At 46.1% G+C, this 26,415-nt stretch overlaps 1 protein-coding gene across 11 annotated transcripts in view; it reads right to left on the reverse strand.

Moving 5' to 3' along the window:
- Window positions 1–2,025: 2,025 nt before the first annotated feature.
- Window positions 2,026–26,415, reverse strand: part of huwe1 (HECT, UBA and WWE domain containing E3 ubiquitin protein ligase 1) — a 37,192-nt gene continuing 12,802 nt past the window's right edge. For 7 of the 11 annotated variants that reach the window (XM_034208909.1, XM_034208912.1, XM_034208917.1 and 4 more), the window contains 53 exons: window positions 26,089–26,305; window positions 25,869–25,991; window positions 25,509–25,746; window positions 22,600–22,974; window positions 21,521–21,643; window positions 21,327–21,422; window positions 20,922–21,191; window positions 20,294–20,446; window positions 20,054–20,181; window positions 19,860–19,941; window positions 19,286–19,462; window positions 18,600–19,151; window positions 18,305–18,500; window positions 17,992–18,159; window positions 17,668–17,840; window positions 17,517–17,583; window positions 16,938–17,161; window positions 16,634–16,845; window positions 16,343–16,525; window positions 16,006–16,178; window positions 15,782–15,921; window positions 15,542–15,617; window positions 15,209–15,307; window positions 14,950–15,077; window positions 14,704–14,863; window positions 14,116–14,344; window positions 13,796–13,974; window positions 13,619–13,708; window positions 13,277–13,437; window positions 13,077–13,119; window positions 11,979–12,341; window positions 11,584–11,794; window positions 11,192–11,316; window positions 10,885–11,105; window positions 10,338–10,729; window positions 9,496–10,156; window positions 8,686–9,382; window positions 8,483–8,577; window positions 7,854–8,010; window positions 7,628–7,760; window positions 7,237–7,451; window positions 6,904–7,142; window positions 6,086–6,188; window positions 5,741–5,890; window positions 5,376–5,621; window positions 5,168–5,285; window positions 4,933–5,073; window positions 4,555–4,842; window positions 4,309–4,414; window positions 3,931–4,048; window positions 3,350–3,531; window positions 3,008–3,198; window positions 2,026–2,908 (listed from right to left, as the gene is read on the reverse strand). In XM_034208909.1, coding sequence (XP_034064800.1) covers window positions 2,806–2,908; window positions 3,008–3,198; window positions 3,350–3,531; window positions 3,931–4,048; window positions 4,309–4,414; window positions 4,555–4,842; window positions 4,933–5,073; window positions 5,168–5,285; window positions 5,376–5,621; window positions 5,741–5,890; window positions 6,086–6,188; window positions 6,904–7,142; window positions 7,237–7,451; window positions 7,628–7,760; window positions 7,854–8,010; window positions 8,483–8,577; window positions 8,686–9,382; window positions 9,496–10,156; window positions 10,338–10,729; window positions 10,885–11,105; window positions 11,192–11,316; window positions 11,584–11,794; window positions 11,979–12,341; window positions 13,077–13,119; window positions 13,277–13,437; window positions 13,619–13,708; window positions 13,796–13,974; window positions 14,116–14,344; window positions 14,704–14,863; window positions 14,950–15,077; window positions 15,209–15,307; window positions 15,542–15,617; window positions 15,782–15,921; window positions 16,006–16,178; window positions 16,343–16,525; window positions 16,634–16,845; window positions 16,938–17,161; window positions 17,517–17,583; window positions 17,668–17,840; window positions 17,992–18,159; window positions 18,305–18,500; window positions 18,600–19,151; window positions 19,286–19,462; window positions 19,860–19,941; window positions 20,054–20,181; window positions 20,294–20,446; window positions 20,922–21,191; window positions 21,327–21,422; window positions 21,521–21,643; window positions 22,600–22,974; window positions 25,509–25,746; window positions 25,869–25,991; window positions 26,089–26,305 — 10,490 coding nt within the window. In that variant the 3' untranslated portion in view covers window positions 2,026–2,805. The remainder of the gene's footprint in view (window positions 2,909–3,007; window positions 3,199–3,349; window positions 3,532–3,930; window positions 4,049–4,308; window positions 4,415–4,554; window positions 4,843–4,932; window positions 5,074–5,167; window positions 5,286–5,375; window positions 5,622–5,740; window positions 5,891–6,085; window positions 6,189–6,903; window positions 7,143–7,236; window positions 7,452–7,627; window positions 7,761–7,853; window positions 8,011–8,482; window positions 8,578–8,685; window positions 9,383–9,495; window positions 10,157–10,337; window positions 10,730–10,884; window positions 11,106–11,191; window positions 11,317–11,583; window positions 11,795–11,978; window positions 12,342–13,076; window positions 13,120–13,276; window positions 13,438–13,618; window positions 13,709–13,795; window positions 13,975–14,115; window positions 14,345–14,703; window positions 14,864–14,949; window positions 15,078–15,208; window positions 15,308–15,541; window positions 15,618–15,781; window positions 15,922–16,005; window positions 16,179–16,342; window positions 16,526–16,633; window positions 16,846–16,937; window positions 17,162–17,516; window positions 17,584–17,667; window positions 17,841–17,991; window positions 18,160–18,304; window positions 18,501–18,599; window positions 19,152–19,285; window positions 19,463–19,859; window positions 19,942–20,053; window positions 20,182–20,293; window positions 20,447–20,921; window positions 21,192–21,326; window positions 21,423–21,520; window positions 21,644–22,599; window positions 22,975–25,508; window positions 25,747–25,868; window positions 25,992–26,088; window positions 26,306–26,415) is intronic. The other 4 variants (XM_034208919.1, XM_034208913.1, XM_034208916.1 and 1 more) reach the window with 3 other exon arrangements.

Here is a 26,415-nt window from a genome sequence, read left to right on the forward strand (position 1 = left end):
GGAAACCAGAATGCAGTGACATGGAGAAAGCGTGACAAGGAACATCCTGTTCACTCTGAGCAGTCTGATGATTCCCCCCCCCCAGTGGAGAGGCCGGCACGGTGCACTGCAACAGCTCCTCTGGCAGCACCACGGATATCTCCATCACTAACTGACAGCTACAGGAAATATATTCAGTAAAAGTTGCAACAGAATGTTTTTTGACAGGAAATCCCCCGAGTAGCAGAAAGTTAACCCATTAGTGAGGAAATGTATTGTGAAATATTTTTCCCAGCAAAACTCACTCAATGACAATTATTTCCGTCTTTAATTGCAAATCAAAGCATCCAAAAAGCAACAGATGCTTACAGAATATGTAAATCAAGTGTGGCCAACAGAAAATTGCATCTGTGCTGCTTCATACACAAAGGGGGTTAAAGGGAGGGGGGCAAACATTGCTAGCAAATGTACTGTAAACAGGGTTTACTGTGGGGTCTAAAACCTCTGCATGACAGCACTGTAATTTCATTTATCACGCCTCAGCAAGCACCAAATCAGACATGGACGCTCCCCATTCTGAAACCAGTGTGAGGGTTTTTAGGTTGGGTGGGGGAGGGTCACAGAGGCAGCAGAGGAGCACCTGCAGTGGTGGTATGGATTCCATTTCCACTGTTGCACAGGGCCTCCAAGTGGAACAAATTCACCACGGAAGAGCAGGTAAAAGATGGAAACGCAGGGGAAGATTGAGAGAAGACCAGGGACTGACAGGTGCAAACTGCAGACATGCCTTTAGTCGAGGAGCAACGAGCCAAACTCAGGGAAGGAAACCCAGGGGACAAACTAACAGAAGTAGCTGGGTATTGTGGCTACAAATAGGAAAGAATATAATCCGTTTTAAATCCCTGGTTTAAAAAAATCCAAGACATTAATTTACATTTGTGTGCGTATTTAATTACCGATTTCTCTCTTTTTTTTTACTTCTAAGCTATGCTTTCTGCCCTCCCGCTTCTACAAATTGTGTTTGTTGGTCGGATGTATAAATTGCCTAATATTGAAATAGAATACAAAATAAAATGTAAAATTACTTCCGTGTGCCAGTTTAACCGGCAGTTCTTAAATTCAGACTCAGTGAAAGTTAATGTAAGTTCAACTAAGAGAAGGTTTAAGGAATAATTTTAAATTAGCTAACTAATAAGTAGGAAGAACTTAGGAAGGAATAAAAACAGACCGTGAAAGATTTACAAGCTGGTAGAACCTGAAACTAGAGCTTTTGGTCGTTTGGATTCAAATCTGGAAATGGAGCTATATCACACATTTATTTTCAGTCCTTGTCTGGTGAAACAAGGCAGGTGAAATACCTTAATCACTGCGGAAATGTTGACTTGTCATAGCAGAAAAACCAAAGGTAAAACAAATTGGTGTGCAAAACCAGGACCATGGAACTAGCTCACCAAAATGGCATGCTGTCATTAACTAGTTCCCCTGTGCTAGTACAGCGGTCACTTCCATCCAAGATGTGTGGCATGAACACCCTGAGTCAAATACACTTTTGGCCCTATCATGACTAGAAATATAAGTCTGTCATCCTCTGTCAGTCATCATGATCCAGCAAAGGGACACTGTGTGCCATAACGAAGGGTACTACAGACAAGTGTTACAGACTGGAGGGCTTAGTTAGCAGTGTCAGCAGGGAAATGACAGCACTACTGGAATGAGCTCCTCTTGTGCTCCTGATTGTTTAACCCTATAGGCTTGGGGCAGTGCATGATAAATGTGCTCCAGGATGGTATCAGTCGTAACTCATGTTACTGAACTTGGTCGATTTCGTCATGAGGGACAATTCCCCCCACCGCAGGAATCAGTCAGTTTAAACTTGGATTGATTAAAGTTGTCGCAAAATCATTAGGATCTCTCTTGATAATCATTACACTGACAAATATTTCTATTGAAACTGTGGTGTGATTACACACAGAATTAACATTCAATTTTGATGAAATGGAACCGCTGCAAGTAATGATTATAACACTGTTAAAAGAGACAATGGACGCAATTTTATGCATTTATTCATGTAGTTATTCCACTCTGATTCAAAGGCTCAAGGCTGGGTCAGCGATTTAATAGCCAAAAATACTCTAGATTTATGGTTTATGTTTGTTTTTTTGTCTTCTTCAGGTTTTCTCTTCATTTTTGTACCATCCTTCCATAGAAATGCCACAAAACTTTTTAAAAGTGCATTTTTGTGAATATCTCAAACTTCTCAAGTTGTTCATATACCCCAGATACAAATGTTCCCCAACGCCAAGGCTTGTGAGGGCACAAATTTGCAACAAGAAACCACCAACATTTTTTCCCCAAAGGTTTTATAACCATCCTGTTCAAACAACATTCTCTTTTTTTCTTTTTACACAACCAGAGAACAAAAAAGATTAAACATAATAAACTCCCAAACCTTTTGTACAGAGAACTCAAACTATATGAAGAAAACGTCTCTTATATTAGTCCATGTTTTATCCTCTGAATCCGCTCTTGCATTCGCCATTTAATTGGGAAGGGAGACACAACTGTGTCAACATGAGGCTCTCTGTGTTGTACGCAATGTCAATCAGTCCAATTCACTTGCTGGTTTTATCTGTTTAATATGGAATAGAAACCAGTAAGTTTAGGCCGGTCAACAAGAAATCCAGTAAGATCTATGATAGTGTGTGTGTGTGTGTGGTGTGTGTATGTGTCTGTGCATTCAAAGGTTATCAGTGTGAATGTGTCAGGAGTAGGCAAATCTAAATCAAGTGTTTGTATGCATGTCTGAGTGTATTAAGAGTCTCATATTTAAGCCAGTCCGAATCCCTCTGAGCATTCCTGAATGGCCAACAGCAGCATGTGCCTCAGCTTCTCGTAGCTCTCATAGGCTGGGAGGTCCAGCTGGTTGAAGCTGAGCGGAAAAAATGGAAATAATTAAAGTTAGTTTCACAATAGACATTTTTACAACATAGTTCAAATGACGCATACTTTGCAATATTGCAGTGTTTACCAAGTGTGAGCGGATGGCAGGCGGTCGGTGGAGCGGTCGTCGCGGTGGATCTGGAACTTCTGGATGCCGTTCATGCCCTCCAGAGCAGTGAAGCCCTGAAGGGGAACCTTGGACGTGCCGGTGACAAACTGTAGGAACTTAGCCCGGTCCGCCTGGTCAAAGGAGCGCAAGGCCCTCCAGAACCACTGGATCTAAGGGAAAACAATAACATTTTGAGGGAAATTCTCCACAAATAAAATCTGACTATCAGTTGTACTGAGCTAGATGAGATGTGCAGAAATCTGGAAATGTATTGGAAAACATTTAAATAGTAATGTTGTACACTTGTTTACTCATCCGTACCTGGATGGAGCTGGCCTGGTATTTGTGATATTCAGTGTTGGCCTTCAGGTCGTCGATGTCAATAGTGGGCAGGCCGGAGATGAGCAGCTCCAGCTCCTGCTCGGTGAAGATGGAGATCAGCCTCTTGGGGATGATCTCGTAGAATCCCTCGAGGAACGCTGCCAGCTGCTTGCGGATCGCACCTAGAAAACAAGTGAAGCATATTCTTCATTAAGCAAATAACTAACGTTATTCTATCAATTAAGTTGGTGGTTATTGTTTTTCAATGAAACATCTGGAAATTGAAAGCTTTACTGAATAATGCATACGAGCAGCTGGAGGGTGCTGCTTATGATAATTCAGCCATCTTGCAGAGAGAGACACTTTTAGCCTCTGCTGCATATTGATCAGTTCAACATTTAAGAGTGCTGCCACCTAGTGCTGTCTTTGTGCACTACTGAGAATCATCAACGCCTGAACATCAAAAATGACGGATGCTAATTAAAAGATATTGCATTAAATAGTTGTTTTTGTCAGTAATCCCCTGTATTGTTACAGCTCTACTGCGAATAAAGTATTAGGTAATAGAATCACACTCTTACCTGTCATCTTCATCTGGCAGACCAGGTGCACATACTCCTTTTTGTTTTCCTCTGTGACCAGGATATTGGCTCCATTTGGCTTGAGGTCTCTCACTTCACACACTCCAAACTCCTGGACCTACACACACACAGAGCACATGCAGGCTTTCAGTATCACTCGTTTCAGCTTAACATTTTACTACGAGCCACAGATGGTATCCATTAACAATATTTTAAGGCCATCAGATTGCAAATGACACTTTCGCAGCACTTATCTTAAGAGAGCATAAAGCATTTGGGATTCAAACCCTTGAGGCCAAATCCAAATTTCAACAGTTAAGGAGACAGCGTGATAAATCAATGCTAATTGAAACATTTAAGAGAATCGAAGACACCAACCTCTGTGCTGAATGTCAGCTCGTAGCCCAGCGTTGACACATTATTCTCCAACAAGTACACCAAGCCCTGGAAGAATGGGTAGTCCTCGCTCTCCATGTCCGTGTACCTGGTAAGACCAAAGAAATACATTTATAACAGGCACATATTCAAGAGAAAATACTACTAAATATTCCAATCACAAGGCATAGTTTGTTGGAACACATCTTTAAATATTAGGTGACTTGGCTGTAACATTAGCTACAATACCTGACACTCTTGCCCAGGATGTGTTTGTAGAAGCTGCGGGTGAAGTAGCACTCCAATAACCGGTTATCATAGACTGCCTTGGCCACCACACGACCCACAAACTTGAAGTAGCTGAGGTGGTTGGGGTTGCAGTGGGATGAGGGGTTGATGGTGTAGGTGACACGGTCGCCTGGCGATGTGCGGAACAGAGCGTACATGGGATTGAACATCTCCCGGGAGATGATCATGTACCACTCTCTCAGCAGGCCGCCGGCATCCTGGCCCTCCTCCCCTTCAAACACAATGTACCTGGAACGGAAAGGGAGCAGAGGATGATTTGGTTGGAGTAGTGTAGAATTGAGAGGACATGCAAGTGAAGGAATGAAAATGGAGCCTTACAGCCTATTCTTCATGTCCTCTGGGCTCTTGCGATGCAGCTCCCTGTAGGAGTCCTCAAACACGTGATCTCTCCTCACGTGCACAGCCATGTCCTCCTTCCTCAGCCCTTCATCCAGTCGCTCCAACTCCTGCCGGAAGTACCTGGCAGGAACAAAAACAGTTAGTCAGTGATTTGAAAAAACAATAACGGTACATTAGACGGTGTGAGATTAAAGTGTGAGATAATCGCCCTTACTTTCTCTTAACGTCAAAGTCCAGGATGCGAATGTAGTCAACCAGAACTGCAAAAGGCCCATCAGCCAAGTGAGTTGTTGACTGGCGCAGGATCTGGTTAAGCACTGTGCGGTGAGTTTCTAAAAGAAAGAAGAATGTCCCGTTAGACACTTCCCTACAAATCAGAACCAAGCTGTGTCATTCTCCTCAATTCAATCCGTCAGGCTCACCAGCAAAGCGGAGGAACTTCTGGGTGTCCGGTGGCAGGTTGGAAGAGATGTGCATGGAGGATGGTTCCCTGGAGAAGAATGGGTCTAGGGATGAAGGTGTGGCAGGGGTCAGGGGGGCTGGGGACAGTGGTGGGGGCTCATCTTTGATGTGAGAAAGCTGGCTCTCCCGGGTGTCCCTCACTGGAGGTTTGCTCTCTCGCTCCGTTGCATGGACGAGGAAGAAGGCCTCGACAGCGGGCTGGAGGACTGGAGAATCAAAGAAAACCTAATTAGGGGGACAAATCTTTGCGCCATGCCCCTTTAACAATGCAGATCAATAAAAACACAGCATCAACAAATGCATCTCTCAAAAGGATTCCACTAACCCAGTACGGCATGCTGGTCATGGGACTCCTCCAGCTCTTTCAGGCACTCCCCGAGCATGTCCCATAGTTCATCCAACAACAGCTGCTCGCTGAGCAGCGGGAGGTCTGGGAGTCTCTCCTCACCCTCTGACTGGCTGTTTCCATCCTCATCTGAAAATGACAGACATTACATCAGCTATGCTGTCATGAACTGACTGGAGCTGTCATTTCTTTGGCTAAAAAATGGTTTGAGTTCATATCAGAACAGGGGCGATGCCGTGTTCTCACTAGATGTTTGTTTTTGTGACAAAAACAAAATCAGAAGGCGTTTTAAATCATCTTTAGCCGTTTGCAATCGAGTCCTACCCAGAGGTGCAGGGTCCTGATCCAGAGGAGATGGCTGGTCCACATCCATGGGAGATTCATCTCTCTGTGCCGCCTGGGCTTCTGACATTGACTGCACTTCAGACTACATGAAACAAACCAGGAAGGAGACAGAATGAGCAACAGGCATAAAACATGGAAGTCTTAATGATTAGCATTTTTCATTTTTACAGTAACCTTGATGATATTGCCATGCATAACGACATTCCCGTGATCCACTTAGAGAGGAGGGGAACTGGAACTGAGGAGGGAGGAGCCGCAAGCATGAAGCCGTGACAGCCAGCAAACAGACATCAGTAAAACAGATCAAACCGTTTGGAGCAGGCAGCACATTCAGTTCTAAACCATTTCACACGTGGATGCAGAGCTAGATATAGGTTTCAGTCAGTCACTGGCACATCTGTCCCTCTGTGACTAGTCCAATGTTTATCATGGCAGCAGTTCTCACCACGCATACCAATTGAGATAGCAGGCTGTATGGTGACGATGCAGTGCATAATGTTGTTTACAGACATAGTGCAATACCACATATTGAACTGTCATTATCTTCAAAATAACATGGATTTAATTTAATGGGTAAGCTTAACATTTTCCAAAAACACACAAAGCAGATTAGACCAAAGGCATGTTGGAGTCTGAGGGTCCTTTCATATCATTTACCTTGATGATTACCATAGTATTTTGAAACAACAAAATTGTGATGGTCATATTAAGTAATCAATGTGCATTGTTTACTACTGTAAGTGTGTGCGGTGTGTGTGAGTACAAGTATGCCTGCTGTCAGTGCAGCCCATGCTAACCGTGGCAGCAGCAGCAGCCGTGCCAGCAGGGGGGGCAGCACCAGTGGGGGCATGGGGGACCACCACTGAGGATCCGGCAGCGGCGGCGACAGATGCAGAAGAGGCGGTGGGTGGGGGCGCCTGTTGAAGCCGGCGGGCCCGCTGACCCTCCCTCACCATCTGGATGATGGCGTCAGCCTCGGCCTCCAGCTGACGCACCGCCGCCTGGATGCTGCTGGCTGAGCCTAGACTGGTGGAGCCTGGACGTTTAGAGAGGGAGGAGGGGTGTTTCATTTGATTACCAGGATAGTGTAAGAAGACATCAAAAAGAGAAAGGGTGGGACATTTTCTTGCCTAGTCGCCCGGTTTGCTTGGCTTTCTTGTTGGCGCGCCGTGTGTCCTCTCGGAGCTGGATGATGACCTGCAGCACTCGCAAGAAGAACTTCTGTGTGGACGTCTTGGAGGTGAGTGAGCTCATACAGGGGAGCTGTAGCTCACGGCCCCCGAGTGTACGTTTTTGTGCAGCCACAATGACCACACTCTCGGATCCGTCAAACCTGTGCCCCAACCAACAAACGCAAACAAGGTAAAGGAAATTGTATTTGTAGAAAACTAACTTTCATGCAATTACTTCCTACAGGAATATTAAGGCTAATTTAATGACAGAATCAGAATACCACATTCTCTCTTGCAAATGTGTGGACACCCTAAAGTCACTGGGGGGCCCAGAACCATCATGGCTAACCTGCTGGTCATCTTGTTCTTCAGTCTGCCAGTGAGAGAGGTATCCTCAGGGGGGGCGTCCGGGGAATGGGAATCAGCTTGTGCCCGTCTCTGCTGCTCCAAGTTGTATTCTCTAAGTTCAGCCAGCAATGTGCCTGAGAGACAAAAGGAAAAGGTGTTCAAAGACAATTACATTAGCTTGAATGACAGCATTAGATTCTCCATCGTTGTAGTCGCCTAGCACTGACCGATCTGTTTGCAAAGAGTGTATCCGAGGTGTCTTGCCCCACTGAGCAGCAGTCGGAGCACCGTGTCTCTAGTGGAACCGTCTCCTCTAGATAACTGCAGCAGGATGTTAGCAGCATCCTCCAGACCCTCCTCTGAACACGAGTGGGATGTCAACACCTTGCAGGAGGAAAGCAGTTATTAGAAAATCCTTCTAAAAAGGGATTATTTATTAAATGCATTTGGTGAAAGAAACACTTTTTGTAAAGACTCCTAAGGACAAGTGTGGGTTTGTGTCACAGTCCAACTGTTTCAAGACACAAACCTCTGGAGACAGTCAGTCAGTATTCATCCAGCATTTTGCATACTGATAATCTCAACCAGCCGGTTGCAAACTGTTCAAATGTCCTAGAGAAAAAGGCTGAACGCTAAACATCCCCTCAAATCTCAAAGAAGCCACATCCACCCATACCTTAAAACAAACAATCTATTTCGCAACTTCATCTTTTACTTGATCTGTTATACATTTACTGTGATGCTGTATTGATGTAGTGCACCACCAGAGGTAATAATGTAAAGTTACATTTCCCATGAGCTAAAGGTAGTTCACACACATTTCATGAAATTAAAATGTATGACACTTTTCTCATACCTCCACAGAGAGCTGAAGCTGTTTCTCTGTCAGTCCACTGGAGGCCAGCTTGTTGTCAATCTCTACAATACAGCTAGTAGGCATCCTCAGTTTCCCTGTTTTAGCAAAATGCCCAAAAAAGTACACGATTACTTTCTACTGAAATTGCTGTTACATAGGTGAATGAACTGATGACTCTTTATCTTGGAATACATTAACAGTACCTGTAGAAGTGATTCCAGTGGACGTGGGGATAGAGATAGATGTTAAGGATGTCTGGGAGGCTGCCAGACTTGTCCCTGAGGATGTACCCTGGGCTCCCGCCCCCGCAGAGGCCCCTGAGCCTGCCACAGTGGGCAGGGTGGACACAGCGCCCTGTGTTGTGACCGGGGCTGTGACTCCTGAGCTGGTTGCCGTGGGAATGGCAGCCTGTGGGGTGGGGTGTCCAGCAGGCACCTCTGTGGCCTTGTTGTCAGGCAGGGCAATGGATATGAGGGAGAGCAGACGTAGCAGCTTTTCAGTGAGCAAGGAGCTCCGTCTGATGACAGGGTGGGACAGCATGTTCATCAGCTGGCCTAGTGGGGAGGTCTCCAGGCTTAACTGAGCCCCCTCAGCCTCTGCACTGCCCCCCAGAGGCACTGTCTTCATAGAGGCTTTGCCCTTTCGGCTGACATTCATGTTGTCCAGCTTGACCAGCAGGTCCCAGAAATCAGTGGAGATTCCCAGAGACTGGAGAGTAGCGGCAGTGGTGCCAAATGAGTTCTGGGTGTTTGAGGCATTGGAGCTTGGGTTACCTAGAGACCCTGACCTGGAGCCCCCACCTGCAACCACTGAGGTGATTGAACAAAGACGAGAGTCTAGATCAGAAGAAGATGTCGACAGATCCTTACAGCGCTGCTGGGTGAAGTGGCTGGGGAACACCTGCACACACAGACAAAACAAAAAGACTTCAATTATTACAACTCAATGACATTTGTTTTCAAACACACAATAGAGGATGTTTCTGATGTAGATACAGATAGGTGTATTCGCACCTTGGCTAGCTGGATGAGTGTGTCCAACACGTGTCGACAGACTACTGGAGCAGCTTGTGGGTGGATGTGGACAGTGGAACCTCCACCTCCAGCACACGTGACACTTGTGGCAGCGCCGGACACTGCTCCCAGTGTTCCAGACCCTGTAGAGCCCCCAGCTGAATGCCGGTCAGCATGCTTCCTACCGGATGCTCGCTGAATCTGGAAAATGTTTGTCCTGCAGCCCAAGGCTGCGTCCATAGAAACTGAAAGCCAGGAAAGCTGGCTGGAGCTGCGAGACTCCACCCTGTTCAGTAGCTCCAAGGAGGAAGATGAGGATGAAGAAGAAGAGGAGGATGAAGAGGATAGGGAGGAGGTAGCAGAGCCTTTTCCTGCGCAGCTTCCCTGAGCACCCCTCTTGCCACGCGAGTCTTCTAGACGTGTGGTCTCGACACACACCTCACTCTCGCTGCTGCGTTGGAGGATGGATAACAGGCTGCGAATGACCCACCCCCGGGTCTGAGAGTGGTAGCAGAGGTTCCTGAGCACACGGTGCAGACGGCTTGTGTTGAGCTTCGGTTCATCCACAAACAGCAAAACCAGCAGGCAGGACAGGGCCTCGTGGTCCAGCAGCAACCGACCGCGCAGACGCAACAAGGAGTCCACACTGGAGCTGGATGGTCTGAGAAAATCCAAAGATAACATATCCGTTTTTGTCACAACAAGCGCAGCAGGATTTGATCAAAACCACCTAGGACATGTTCAAGTCCATCATGCTAAATTCTATATACTTTTCTTTTTATTGACAAAAAAAGCCAAATAATATCATTTCTCAAGTCAGGCAACTGGATCCGTTTTCTCACCTGTGGTTTGTTCCTCCCCCCATCTGAAATGTGCCTCCTCTCTGCACAGCAAGTCGGGTGTACTGGACGCCACGATTGCTTCCTAGCCGGCTGGTGAAGGCTGGTGAGCGCAGGATGGCAGATAGGGCTGAAGACGAGCTATGGCCAAACAGCCTCTCGTGCATCAGTTGCCTCTGGCGTGCCTCTTGTTCACGACGCAGAGCGGCTGCTTCAGCAGCGATGTCCGGAGGCATGACGGCCAACACGCTGTCCTCCATGTCCTCCAGGACACTTCGCCGGAGCTCTGAGGGCAGAGTCTGGATGAAGGTGACAGGATCCAGAGGGGTGTCTCCCTGTGTGGGCTGTTGGGCCAGCTCCCTGCGCTGCTGCTCTGCTCGTTGCTGGGCAAGAACCTAAAACAAACAAAAACATGCTTATTTAGAAAACTGATTATCCGTGACTTATTTATTTGGAAAGATGTTTTACATTTTTTCTACAGTTGGCAAGTCTACAAATTATAATTTTGTCGTCTGTAATGTTATAATCATTTCTGCAAAGAGTCTCTCACCTCCTCCTGGATGGCAGGTGGCAAGGCCGCCAGGAACTCAGGGCTGACCTCTGTGATCCCTGGGCCTCCCAGTACAGGTGGAGCAGTGGAAGGCAGAGTGGTGGCAGCTGGAGGGCGAGCGGGTGGTCTGATGCCAAGCTGATTTTGCAGCACCTCTCGGCGTATGTCCTCAGGAAGAGCTGCCAGGAAGGAAGGATCCACACCCTCAGGCAGACTAATGCCTGCCAAGACAAACATATGAGCTTTAAGTAACATTTTATTTAAAATGGGAAAAAACAGAAAAAGTATGATAGCAATTTATTTTTACCTGCAAATGGGTCCTCGTCCTCATTGCTGGTGGATGGGAGGGGCTCTTCCTGGATGGCCTGAGACTGGCTGTCAGCGCTGTCACTTCTGGGCATCGTTTCCCCAGGTGATGAGACAGCGGTGGAGCTGTGGGAATCAAATACAAATAATGACTATAGTCAGTCTGCGGCAAAATGTGTGAATAGTGGCTTGGCTGATGTAAACCGTGAAATTAAAACCAGTAACTGAATGCTTAGAAAAAGGTGGTGGGAAAAAGATGCTTTAATCTAAAGCATCTTTTGTTCATTTTGAGTTGAAAAGAGAAGGCGCCCAATCTATAACTTTTGATAAACATATATGTTATCTAGGCAATAGATGCAGTTGAACATTCATTTGGTCAGGAATGACACTGACCCAGTGTCTGCGTCTGTGTGCCGGTCAGTCAGCCCACTCTCCCTGCTGCCGGACAGCTCCTGAGACAGCTGGGCGGTCTGGGCAGGGTTGGGAGCCACTTCTTCCTGAGTGGTAGAGGCAGGGCTGCTGGTATCCATGGGGGACCCTTCCAGTTGTGAAACGCCCACCACTGCAGGCTCTGAGGTCTCCACGATGTCTGGACTTAGGGAGGCTAAAGAGAGAAAAAGTGACAGTTAGGTTAGAATGGCGTGAATCAATGTGCTGTTGTAAAATTCCTTGACCAATTGGTTCATATTTCAGTGTTCAAAAGATTAGCTTCAACATTATGTACATAACAAATGTGTGACCTAACTGTTGACCTGTCTGTAAATAGAGAGCTTTCAAAGTTAGTCTACCTTCCCTGCCTTCATCCAACGCTCCTCCTCCCCCACTGACTCTCTCACCGATTGTGGCTGCCGGGGACATTTCCATCTGAGATGCCTCCGCTTCACTGTTTGGCCGGTCAGCTGATGACAAGGCAGGAAGGCCCGCCCCTGCTAGAGCAGCCAGTGAGCTGGCATGCGACTCAGCCAGTAGGAGGTCAGCGATTGGCTGGTGGACCTGCTGACTGATGGCAGTCTCCAGGGAGACCAGCGCCTGTTCATGAGGAGCAGGTGTGGTGGGAGTGACCTCTCCAGATGGGGGAGCAGTGAGGAAGCCCTCTGAGACCCTGGGTGGGTCCAGACATGACACTGTGCCACCCTGAGCCTGCTCACCCTCTGCAACATCCAGAGAGAACAATAGTGTGAGGACAAGGTTAACCAGCTCTTTAAGAAATATATACGTTTGGGAAAAATGACTCATTTGTTGAGTGAAAAACAGATTACATATAAACAGTAAAAAGAAGCATTTAAAAAATACAACTGAATAACTTTGGCAGGGGACTAGCTCTTTGTACCTTATAATGACTCACAGCTACCAATGCTTACGCCTATACAACATCTCAGCCAAAACAGCTCCAAACCTTTTCAAAGCAGTAATAACTAATAGTTAGGAATGACGAGGCACACATGCAAACTGCACAAGTATCTACATTTGTTATTGATCCTGATTGACATAGATGATAAGGGCCTGCACTGAGGAAGGCAGTAAGTTGTATAGTTATCTCCTGAACGGGGTGAACAATCCTTATCCCCAACAACAACACAACTTACTACCTCACCACAGCACAGCCAGTGCAGTGCAAGTGCATACAATATACACATGAGAAAACATTGTAGTTCAGAGAAATCAGATGGAGATGTCCAGCTGGTATAGCGTAGCCATAAGAAAGACAGTAGACTGTATAGTTATCTCCCAGATCTGGTGTGATCCTAAAACTATACAAACTACTACCTCATCCCACAGCACGCTGTGCTGGCCGCTTCTCTCTCTCTCTCAAGGCCGTCACAGATGTTCCATTCCAGACAGAAATTGTAAACATACAGAAACAAAATGTATTCAAGTGTCAGTACCTGCAGTGTTCTCAGCACCATTAACTGTCCCCATTCCAGAGCCCTATGAACCAAAAGCAGTTCGTTTTAGCAACAAAGTGAATAAAAACGCCAAAAGACGCATGCACCTCAAGGTAGTGCTGCACAATATACATTATTTGTATAGGCAACGCAATGTCAACTTGTGTGATAAACATAATGCACTAAGGGGTTTTGTTTACCTGCAGGCTCTGTTCCCTGGCCTGCTCTGCTCCAGAGGCCCTCCTCTCATTCTGCTTAGACTCTTCCTCCTCAGCCAGCTGCCGCCTCCTTTTCTCCCTACGCTCCTCCAGTTCCTCATCTCGCAGACTCTCCAGATGCTGCAGGATAGGCACCTTCACCACTGAAAGCAGACAGATGTTAGAGTTCATCCACGGTCCTTCCACGTCCAAACAATGACACTTATGTTCACCTGTTCACATGCTTTTGACCACAATAAAGACACAGCTGTACACTTGGATGTGTGTGTGAACAGAACTCATTAAGCCTTGTGCATTGATATCTGCATAATACAATGGACCTACCTGCTACACAGTCGTGCATACTCTCAGCGTCGAGCACTTTACACTCATCTGTCCATCTTGTTAAGGCAGTGGGAATACTAGAGAGGGTGCCTGGAGCGACAGAGAGAACACTCATGTTAGGAATGAAGGCTTATAGTCATTCAGTAGACATCAATGATAAGCCAGAGTGATTCTCACCTGCTTGTCCCCCGGTACTGCTCTGCTCATGGAAAAAGTCATCCAACAACTCGTCATCAGAGCGTGCGATGATGTGCACATCCTCATTTCCCACCAAAAGGCGAGCCCGTCCACGAGATTGCAGAGGCAGTGAGCTGGACAGCTGTAAGATGTCTGCAGCAGCACTAGGGCCCAGCAATCTGAAGAATGTCGAAGAGGAGGAACAGACACTTTGAGTCTTATCACTCAAATAAAGAATGGCGGTGTCAAAAAAAACACACACCGAATAATGAAAAAATAGATGTGTTGTTTAACGAAGAAACCAAAAAACATGCTTTTACCTTTGCAGGATTAAAGGAGGGTTGGGCTGGCGGTTGCCAGGGTAATGGACATGGATGGTGTGTCCACTGTTGGCAGTGAGCTGTCGCAGTGTCCGCTGGCTGCGACCCATGCCCTGTGCCAGGCGGCTGCTGGTGCCTGCCACGCCCAGGGTGAGGGAGCCGTGGTCCGCATGACGCACCATCAGCGGGTGGGAGCTGGGGATGTTGCCTGGGGAGGGAGGGATGTCAGCTGATGGAAAAATAACAGAAAACAGTAGGCAGACATTAGGGGGACAGCTCTGGACGAACCCCGAGTAATGATTATCATAAATACACCTAAGAAAACTTTATTTTTAGGGATGTCCTGAGCTTTGGAATATGACAATAACTACTTAGGATAAGAGGGCTGACCATTGTGAATCATGTAAACCTTAAAATGTGATTCAGGGATTAAGACTTATTTTGAAACAGTGGGCTTCATTATCAAGAAGGGGAGGACTTTATCTGAACAGGAAGTGCATTTGTACCAAACCACAGTGGATCTAAATCAAAACCAATTCTACCGAACAATCAAATGTACAGATATTGGTAATAAATCATCCTGCTTACCGTTGTTGGAGAACATGTTGTCAAACTCTATGATGAGGTCATCATCCCTGTCAAACCTTTCGAAGCGGATGTGAGGTGCGGCATTGATGTCTGGGAAGTCCTCATCCAACTCCATCTCTGAACCTTCATCATCATCATCCTCATCTCCCTCTTCATCATCCTAGAGAAAAAGCAGCAGCCGTGGGTGGTAAAGAAAAAAGCAGTAATCGATATTTGTCAACTGAACCTCATGGCATGAATCCATACCTGATCTTCCTCCTCTTCCTCTTCCTCCTCCTCCTCTTCATCCTGGCTGTCTTCATCATCATTGCTGCCACTAGAATCTTCCTCCTGGGTGTGCTCCTCATCCTCTGGTTCCAGGATGTTCATGGAGTCTGATGAAGAAAGAAACACAGAATGTCACCAGAAGCTCTTCCAAACTGAGGCGGAGCAACCAGTGGAACGGCTTCTTAAAGCTGCACGTCCTACGATTAACAAACAAAGTTGTGTTGTGCCGGTGGATTACCTTCACGGTTGGTCTGAAGAGTGGATGTCTGGCTAATATTGGACGGAGCTTCATCCATCAACACATCCTCTTGTGATTCATCTTCACCGCTGCGTCCCACTGATTGACAGAACAAACAAGTTAGTACATTAGCTCAGATTTCTTTGCCGGTTTGAAACAAAGTGGGCAGTGAGTAAGTGAGTCAAGTAACTCTTATTGCAATTTGATTGTTTTCTTTGAATCCAGTAACTACACCACTGAGGTTAAGCTGCTGTGCACACAACTACTTTCACCTCTCCCTAAATGTTGACCATATACTCTGGCTTTCCCGTCAAAAGTGATCAAGTGGCTTACCAATAATTGCGCTGCTGACAGCGCCTGCATCTCTCTCCAGCAGCTCATCAATCAGATCCACCAACTCATTTTCAACCTGCAAGCAGAGGGAATGGAAATTACAATAAAGTGGACAAAGTGGCATAGCACCTTGGAACTCAATTATTTACAATTTGTAATACCCATCATTAAATGATGCGTATTAATCATTGATGTTACAGATGAGGTCATGTGGTGAAATACTTTGTAATGGTCAATCACCTGCATAGCCTGCGTGCTCAGGACCTCTGGCTGACCGGCAATGACCACTGTGTCTCCCTCTGCCTCTCCATCCATCAGGTCGTTGTCTGTTCCCGGCACCCTGTGGTTGCCCTCCACTGGCTCTGCCTCACCGGACTCTCCTGGAATAGATGTCACAAATCAGCAAGAAATATTTGAAGTAATTTGATTCAGAGTGTTTAAAGTGTCTCGTCCAATGGGCATACCTTGGTCCTGAGTGTTGCTGTTGCTGTCTCTGGCAGCGCCCACAGTGTCATGCTCAGTCTTGTTCTTGCTGGAGCCTCCTTTGCCCCCGAACAGACTGCTGGGCTGGTTCACAATGCGGGACAGAGTCTCCAGAGGCTTCAGGGCGGCATTCACCGTGTTGGCCATGTTGGGACTAAACAAGGGAATGTAAAGGAACAGTTTGAGTTACACAGATTTGATATGCTGTATAGTTTAAAATAAAGGTTAAACCCCAACTTAAAGATTCCCCGTGGAGTTTTAGACCTGTAATGTCCTTATAAAAAGGAGTATATCCTTGAGTATGATGAAATCAAATACCTGGACAAATCCAAGCTGTGAGGCACACGGGCCAAGTCGTTGACCAGTCCTTTCTTCAGAAACAGCCGTATGATATTATTCATGCCATTGTGTTGTGTTTTGGCGGCTGCTGTGCTATAGAAGCTGGACGTGGAGGGACATGACTCCATGATGGTGCTGATGATGCACATTACTGCCTGAAGCCTGGGAAAAGTGAGTTAGGACAAAGTGTGAGAATAGGAGTACTGGTTTCATCAGCTAATAATAATAATACTTAATCAATACAAAGTTGGTTTATTCGGTGCTTCTTACCTGGCATGTTTTTCCGTACCCTCTGCCATTGCTAGGGCACGACTGAGGGCAGCCTTCACCTCATTGACAAGCGCAACCTGGGCATCAGTGCCCGTGCCGGCAGCTGCCAGGCTGGCCAGGAAGAGCCGAGCAAGGGCGGGGGTGTCTTTGTCTTCTGAATTCTGGGTATGGGGCAGTAGGTGGTCGAGCACAAAAGCTAGAACACTGCAGTCCTGTTGGGACACAGGGAAGCAGAAACAAGAGGTTGAGAGAAAATAATGATGAGGCATTGAAATACAGAGGCTGTTTCTGTTGTAACACCTACCTCTTTAATAAGTTCAGACTGTCCAGCGGTGTAGCAGTAGGAGGCGATGAGAGTGGCGATGCCCACGTAGGAGCGCACCAGCTCAGCCAGCAGTCTCAAGATGGTGGAGGTTGGCATTAGGGGCTTGCTAGCCTTTACCTTAGCTGCTTTACCCTCCTCTGAGCTGGTACTCTTCTCTCCCTCCTGTTCTTTCTTCTCCTCCCGCATCTCTTCTGGCGTGGAAGCTGAGGATGTTAGCATAACACAATTATTATGGATACACAGATCATATACAGTAATAAACTAAAATGGTGCATCTGAAGTCGATTTTAAACTTGGCAAATAACCATGAACAACCAAAAGCAATGCTTTCCAGTATGATTTTAATTATGCTTTCAAGTCATCCTTTAATTTAATTAGTGGTGCAACCAAACTGTTGCATTGTGATAACAATGACAGTACAGACTGAATGACTCTCTGCTGCCCTCTTACCTAACCTAACCCTTTGCCATAAACTACACAATAAGTAGCCTGATCAGTTCTGATATGTGCAGTTACTTTTCACAAATGTTCTTTAAAAAACACAACATTAAGACTCACCTTCTCCTTGTGGTGTGCCAGACTGGGAAGACTCAGCCACGGCTCCATCAGCAGAAAACACCTGAGCCTGCGAAAAAGAGACGCACTGTATTAACTGAGGAAATTACCCATTTTATGTTTCAATACAGGACAACCGGTCATTCACACTCACATTGATATGGAATGCAGACTGAGAGTCAAAGTCGCTGCCCTGCCGGGTGAGCCTGTACTGCTGGTAGACGTCATCACCAACATCTTGCAGTATCTGGCACAGGTCTGCTCCACCAGGCACCGCTGCTGCTGCTGCTGCTGCTGCTGCTGCAGCACGTTCCTCTGGACGCTCGGCTGTGCCAAACACACACACACACACACACACACACACACACACACACACACACACACACTTAGCCAAAGTGTTCAAATGACTAGTTCCATTTCAAATGACATATATGCCCTTCAAAGAGACAGCTGGAATGATCTTGTTAACATGTCTTACGTTCTTCAGGAGCATGGTAGGCAGCCAGAGCATTGAGCATGTCAAAGATGACCTCCTTGATAGTCTCAGGAATAGTGGGTAGGGGGGACAGTTTTAGAGGAGTGGTCTTCACCAGCTGCACAGCATTAGGTCCCTTAATTCGAAGGTTCTCAAACTCGTCATCAGAGGCTGTCGAAAAGAAGATTTGATGAGCTTATCTTACATTAAAAACAACTGGAAAACTAAATAAATCTATCAATCCAATCTAGAGTACACGTAAGGTCAACTCTAATCTAAAGTCACTGCACCTTCTAAGAAAAGCTTGCACACTCACCTGTGCCGGCTCCCCGTGGTGCAGGCAGAGCGATGCGCACACAGTTGCTGGCAGTTTCAGCGAAGCATTCTGGGTTGCGGCAGGCAGCGGGGCCCAGGACGCGAAGGATATAATTGATTTCTCTGGAACCAAGGCTTCCGGACACGACTCCTGAGGTGGTACTTCCTGCTCCGCTGGTCACGGCGGACCTCACAACCTGATACAAAAGCTTGTTAAGAATTTTTAAAGATATCTTAAGACTATATACTTAGTGTGAGATCCATTTAAAAACGATAAGAGACTTAAAGAGACTAACCTTCTCCATGGTGTGCCTCAGAGTTGCTGGATCTTCTATGATGTGCCTGAACAGCAGGGTAACGAGCGGGGTGAAGCCATTGAAGCCGGAGCTCTGCGTCAGCCCCAGAATCATCCGGGTGCTCTTCAGCTCAGCAAACATCATAGCGTACTGGTGATTGCGTGTAAGACGCAAACACAGACGCAGTGTGGCGTGTAGGGTGTCTGGGTCCACAGGAACGCTAATCATACTGACGCAGGCACGAATAAGAACTGTGGTCATGTCCTCGGTCAGGCCTTGTACGACAATATCAGCGCTCTGAGAGTTCTCAGTCTCCAGGGAAGGTGAGGGGCCGGTTGGGGTCTCCTTCAGTTGGCTGGACTCATCCTTAGGAACGCTCATCTCCACTGCTACTCCGGAGTCCAGGTCGGTCTGGGTTTCCTCCACTTTGCTCTTTTCTCCTTCTTCTCTCTCCGAGTCAGTAATGCTACCAGCCTTGGCGGGCTTGGGCAGACGAGGCACTCTCTGGACCGTCAACATCACCGGCCTCCTGTTACCTGTCTCTTCGTTTACCTGCCCCAAAGAAAGATAATAAATCATCAAAGGGAACCAAGCTAACTCTACCAACACAACTAACCAAAACATGTATACAGCATGGATGTAGTGTGTGGGTATTCTCAGGCAGTGAACAAAGTGTTGGTGAATACCTGCACCATGGTGTTGAACTGCACAGTGTATCTCCGGCGGCCAGCTGTGAAGCGGACGCTGCTCTCCCCAGCTCTCCATGCGGAGTCGATGGTACTGTTGTTCGACGCACTGTAACTGCACCACCGGCCGGAGCGGTCATCAAACCAACGCCAGTTATTCCCGTTGGGTTGCAGATACTAGAGGCAGACAAAAAGAAAACTCATTACATTTGACTTAAGAGGTACACAAAATACCAAACAATTTGTCCATAACTCTGGACAAAAACAAAACGAATTCTTGAAGCAAGGTTGTTTGAAATAACATTTATTATTATTATCTTCTTATCTAAATACTTCAAATGTTCAAGTCTTGAATAAAGAGAAAGTGCATTAAAAAAGGGCCTTTAGCAGAAAACAATGTGGTAACTTACAGAATGTACCTCAAGGAACAAACATATTGAATGTATGCATGTTTCCAAATCAATGAAGACATAGTGCATGCTTTTCTAAACCTGTATTTGTAACAGGTTAGTGTCTAACTTTACAAATGCAATCTGTGCCTGAGGCTTGGTTTTATAAAAAGGTAGACTTTTACCTTGTTCATTTGTTCCCTGCGTTTTGAAGAGACTGCCATCTTCTCATAGAAGTCAATGATCAACAGCACTGGTGTGATCCATCTGCAGGAAAGGGATGTCATTTGATATGATTAGTACAAATTAGGGCTCTTCTAGAGAATATTCGGTTTATCATTTTCAAGTTCAAATGAGTATGTGAGGCTGAAGAACTGACTTTGGTGTCTGGATGTCTTTCTGTTCTTTAGCAGCCTGAAGACAGGGCTGTACGACCTCAAGCAGCTTTATCAGCAAGTTAAGAATCCCACTGTTCTCGATCACTCTGGCACCCAACAGCTTCAGCTCCTTCAGAAACAAAAACCAACAAGTGATTGTTAAGGCTGTGTAGATTAACAAGACAATTATTCTATGAATTACGCTTGAAGGATAACATTTTTAATGGATGCCTTTCTGTTACCTCAAAAAGCAACGTCAGAAGCAGAATCCTTGTTGCAAGCTTGGAGGCTTGTGGCAGTGTGGCCATCTGTCTGGTCCACTCAGAGACCGTCTTTGTGTCACTGGTAGTCAGGGGCTCTGCCGCCTTGATGAGCACATCTGCTGCCTCCCACACCTACACACACACACACACACACACACACACACACACAATCAGGAACACAGGAATGTTGTGCTTCTATTGCCAATGAATGATCACAGCATACAGAATGGATCACAAAGTTAGCTCTGCATTCAAGACGTTGGCTAAACCAATTACAAATACAGAAACAAAGACACACTGTTTTTCAATCAAATTCCAATTTTATAACAGCTCTCAATTTGATATTTAAGCTAAAGTACTTGGCAGTCTTAATTGCAGACATCCTATTAACAGGTAGTTAGAAACACTGATACAGATGTTCAGAAAGTGCTTATTCAAAATGAATAATGAACAGACTCGGAAGAGCTTAACTTTAAATGCATCTGAAAATAGGAATGTATACATGTACATTAATATTTTTCATCCTGTAAGTCATTGAATCCTAACATGTACATATAGTAATCTCTCTAGAGCAGACTGCAATGTGAACCTTCAACTCTCCACTGACCTGGTGGACGACCTGTCCGAGGATGAGATCTCTGTACTCGGGGCCGCTCCTCTTGATGGCCGTCATCAGCAGGTCACAGAGCCGGTACACGGTGTCAGGCAGCTCGTCCAGCAGATGGAAGCAGCCAGGCAGCATGGAGTCGGTGAAGGTGTGCAGCTCCTTGGGGTCCAGGGGCTCAGCCTCCATGAAGCGCTCCAGGCAGCGGGCCTCCTCCTCCTCTGCCCGCTCCCTGGCTCTCCTGTCGTCTTCCTCGCGCCGACGTGCTGCCTCCTGAAGAACACAGAAATCATCTCAGTGGCTGCTCAGCTAATCGGTACCATTGTCTTAAGTTTGGGGTTCATTAAGCATCAAACAGTTGAAAGTGAAATGTTTTTGCATGCAATTTGAGAAGTTAGGAGGCCACACCTCAGGAGAGTCGGATCGCTGCTCCATGCTGACCTCTTGTCCAAGTGACATGGCAATGGCCCTCATCATCTGGTCCTCTTCTGACATAGTCATGTCCTAGATGAAACATGGAGAACAATGTCAGCTGCTTGAATTTGACTTGCAAAGTTAATAAGAACGTTAGTACGTGCTCATTTCTATTTATGATCTCTTACCCTTACTGCTCCACCAAGAAGTGGAGGAGGGTGAGTGAGTAGGTACTCTGTGGCCTGCTCCATGGTGCTCGTGTTCAGTAGGGCCTCCATGGCATGCTCTCGGGAGAAACCCATATCCATCAGCTAAAAGGCCACGTAAAAAGATGAAGCATTTTGAAATAAACAGATTTAACAGAGATGAGGTCAGGAGCTATAAAGAAGGGGGTATTATGAGGCTCAAATGATAAGGACTGAAACATGTCGTGAATTGAAAGGGGAACTCAAAGAGCATTGCTATCATTATAAGAGGTGTCACAATTTAGATTCTTAATCTACCAGAATGAGATGCTGATTTAAATCACCAGAATCAAAAAGCAGGATTGTCAATTTGCATACCTGACTGGAAAAAAAGCAGGCAGCACATTGACAACACAATGCTGCATAGACATTACATATAAAACTGTTTATCTTTGGATATCAAGACTGCGCATAGCAGTCTGCTCTGGAAATAAATGTTTCAATTGCATTGTGACACCTCTAATCCTTATGAAAGATGCACAGACATTTTTTCATTCTCTCCTCATCGTCCTTCTATAATGTCTCTAAAAAAACAGATCAAACTGTCACAAACTGCCTCTAAAAGAGATCCTTTACTCTTTCCCTAGCTTAATCTTTCCTCTAACTTTTTCCCACTCTCCCTGATGGCTCTTATACCTGCTGGAGATGCAGCCGGCGGGCCTGTGGCAGCCTCTCTGTCTCACTCCACATCTCCTGTTATAAGACTAATTATTGCCCAGGATTCAGTGCATGCAAAATATGGGGAATAAGATGGGAGACATAGCACTTCCTTACTAGTGTCTGGCTAACTGGACAATGCCAAAATAATATTATATAGGTAACCGGCGATGTCTTAACAGCCTGCTGTGGTGGTACAGCAAGCTGAAGGTGTACACAATTCCAATTTCAAAAGAGAGCAGGAATGCGTAACGGCAACGTGTGTAAAAATCGTACAATATATTAGGAGTAACAAAAAGAAACCACAGACATCAGAAAACCCACTTTCTGAAAGTGTTTGCGTGTCAGCGAACTTTCCCACATACCTGTGTGAGCTGGGCCTGGTTAACCTGGGGATCACGGCGGGGGGTAGAATTGGTTGAATCATCAGCTGATCCTCCTGCTGGCACTGCAGGTACTGTTGCAGCCACAGCCGGTGCCTCTCCAGCTGTTGTAGATGCTCCAGGGGCCCCCCCGCTCGGTGCCAGGGAAACAGTGGAGGGCGCAGCAGCCACAGCCGCAGCAGCAGCAGCCGCTGCCTCCTCCTCCGGGCGCACCGTCTCCTTGGACAGACGCTCCTGAATAACAGGCTCCCCTCTCAGGATGTGGCAGAGGATGGCCAGCATGGATTCAGCCATCCTGCCCCCATATACCTTCAGCGGCTTCCTGTTCCACAGACTGCGGATGCAGGTGAATGCAGCCTTAATAAAAGGAGAGACTGTGTTACAATCATTCATGGCAAATCCTCTCATCAATGGAAAATAAAATGCTAGTATTATTTTTGTCCTACTACTAATTTATATACAATATCAACATGTTTAAAAATAAGATATACATTTGATATTCACAAGTACAGCTCTAGTATTACCGTTTTCTTTGTACTAAACTAATGTAAATAGTTTTTTGGTTTCAATCATTCTGACCTAGTGAATATCCAAAGTAGGGATGCCAGAAACTGACCATGATCAATATCGAAAATCGGACAGTCCTGCATAATCCAAAGTAAGCTTTTGCGTGAAGGTCATACATTTAGCTAATAAACCATAACTAGCATTTCAACAGGGTCATGTTTACTATGTTTAAATCACCTAGCCATTATTTAGATTCCAATTATTTAGAAAATTGCAGATTCTAACAAAGTTTGATAAGTTCTTTTTTTGTCCTTTACTCCAGGGGTCCCCACCCCCGGGCCGGTACGTGGGTCATTTGGTACCGAGCCGCAGAGAAAAAATAAATAACTTACATTATTTCCGTTTTATTTATTATCCGAGTCTGAACGAGAGCCGCTGCAGAGATTTCTCTCAGAAAAGAAGTCACCGCTGGCAGCACATTTCAGTGACGAGGAATGGGTCGCAAAACTCGCTTACTTGTGCAACATATTCAACCTGCTCAATGAACTAAATCTGTCACTTCAGGGGAAAATGACAACCGTCTTCAAGTTGGCAGATAAAGTAGCTGCATTTAAAGCCAAACTGGATTTGTGGGGACGGCGCGTGAACAGAGGTATATTTGACATGTTTCAAACTTTCGCGGTGATTTTGGAAGAGACTGAGCCCGAGCTTTCATTCTCCCAGATGGTGCATGATTACCTGTCTTTGCTTTTAAAAGAGTTTGAGCGCTACTTCCCAACCACAAAAGACCCACGAACTGCCAAGGAATGGATCCGCGACCCATTTGTCAACAAACCAGGTGAATCAAGCATGTCTACGCAAGAAGAAGATCAACTGCTGGAGATCGCAAATGACGGCGGCCTTAAAAGTATGTTCGAGACAACAACTCTGCCGGTGTTCTGGATTAAAGTCACGGCAGAATACCCTGAGATTGCCACAAAAGCACTGAAAATCCTGTTGCCGGATTTTCTGCAGTGACAGCAACCAAAACAAAATTACGGAGTAGACTGGACATAAGCAACACACTTCGGTTGTCATTGTCTCCCATTACCCCCAGATGGGACCGTCTCGTTGCAGAGAGACAAGCTCAGGGCTCCCACTGATTTAGCGTTATGGTGAGTTGTATTTTTCATGCACTTTATATTTGTTTTTGTGTTGTATCTTATTTGGAAGGCATGTTTAAACTTTACCATAGTGACCAGAGAGTGTTAGGGGGCAGAGAGGATGTTACTCATGTTATGTTGTTGGTGCAATGTTCCGAGGTCGCTGATAATAAAGTTGCATACGAGTACACAGTGGATTCACGTTGATCATTATATTTAGAAAATACCACAGTTTTTATGCTGGTCGTATCATTTTATTTTGTGTATTTATCCGCCACACCTTAAAGGCCGGTCCGTGAAAATATTGTCTGACATTAAAACGGTCCATGGCGCAAAAAAGGTTGGGGACCGCTGCTTTACTCGACATGAGGCGCAGTCACACTGCAGTACTTTCCCACTTTAGTTCATCAGAACTCTTTAGTTCTCATGAACTAAGTACAGATCGGGTTCACACTGGAAAAAGTCCCTGGGGGTGGATTAGGCAAATGAAGCCGCTGACGTCACTTCTTCTTCTTCTGCTTTGGGTTTACTGGCAGGCCGCAAACCACTTCACGGCGTATACTGCCGCCCAAAGTCCCCGGTCGGAAGTCCCCGGTCGGAAGTCCCCGGAGTTGGGGACTGGCTTCAGTAGAAGCTGCTGGGACTCCCAGCAGCTTCTACTGAAGCCTTCCGAGTAAATCGCCAGAACGCCGACACCTCCTCATCTCCACCGCTCCCATGTTTTATTTTGTGTTGCCATAAGTTAGTTTCTCTGCGTTTCTGCGCTGGGCTAATGCTAATGCTAATGCGAGGATAATAAAATGGCGGCTTCAAAAAACCTTTTGGGAGTTTTACGGGGCGTGGTTTGCAATCCGCCCAGCCAATCAGACATAGGAACCTTTTTCTCCCACGAAAGTCCCTGCTCTTTAGCAGGGACTGAAAAGGGGGCAAAAAGGTTCTCATGAACTAATTTAGTTCCTGGGGCTTTTTGGTGGGAACGCAAATATATCGTAGTTCTGGTGAACTATTGTGGGAAAAGTACTCCGGTGTGAACGCAGCTATGGTATGCAAACGACAATAGAGAACAACCTTTTTTTTTTTTTTTTAAAGGGAGCAGGGGGGTATCTTAGAGAGTCCATCTTTCCCATTTCCCTGGTTTTTCCTGCATTATGTAACTTGAGTTCACATCAACCTCAAGTTTGATCTATTTTATCTGCAAGCAGCAAAATAATAATTTGAATGATCAAGCAAGTGGAAACTTACCTTTTGTGTGACTATGAGGAACCGAAGGGCGCTGAACTGGGGCATGGTGGGTGTGACTCCAGGCATTTTAGCTGGCAGGGAATGGGGTGAGTCCAGCACAGTGCTCGGGTTCACCATCTTCTCCACAAGCATTAACCAGGCATCCAGAAACTCCCCTGTTCCATCGGGTAGATCAGTATGTTCCAGACCCTCAGTGACAGGCACCTTTCCAGCCATCGATAGAGCCCAGTTAAATGTCCTGCACAAAAGCAAATCAAAACTCCTGTTTAAAATACACAATCGTATGTTGTGGACTTAAGCAAGCACATGAATAATAAAATGTGTTTTTGACTATTATATGCACTACATCAAGGGACTTACTCAAATAAGGCATCATGACCTCCAGAGCAGAAGAACTTCTGCAGCATAAGGTGGTAGGGGTACTTCCTCTCATCAAACAGCATGGGGGATGTGAAGCCCACTGAGCAGATGAAGAAGGTCAGCCTGCCAGACAAAACAAAAAACATATAAAGGTCAGCTCTGTGTGCCAAGCTCATTTAACAATGAAAAACGGTGTTAAGTTAATACAAAGGGCTCTTACCTAAAACGAGGGGTGGGTGTGTAGGGTGGTGGCTGCCAACTCAGACCCTTGGTGAGGAGCTTGGTCAGGGCAGAGGCAGTGGCCCGGGCAGCAGGCGTGGGGGTGGTTCCTGTGCTCGTGGCATGGTGGGAGCGACGCTGGCGCACTGGAGACCCCACACACAGCTTCACCAGCAGGCCAAAGAGCTCAGCCAGAGCCCGGCCTAATCGAGATGAAGCTGGAAATACACAAAAAGTTAGTGAGCGACCTCATGGGGATTTAAGGCAATTTAAGACATTCTGATATTGAAGATGTATCTGTTAATTTATAAACTGAAACAAAATGTGA

Source organism: Gymnodraco acuticeps, unplaced genomic scaffold, assembly GCF_902827175.1.
Source record: "Gymnodraco acuticeps unplaced genomic scaffold, fGymAcu1.1, whole genome shotgun sequence".
NCBI lineage: Eukaryota > Metazoa > Chordata > Actinopteri > Perciformes > Bathydraconidae > Gymnodraco > Gymnodraco acuticeps.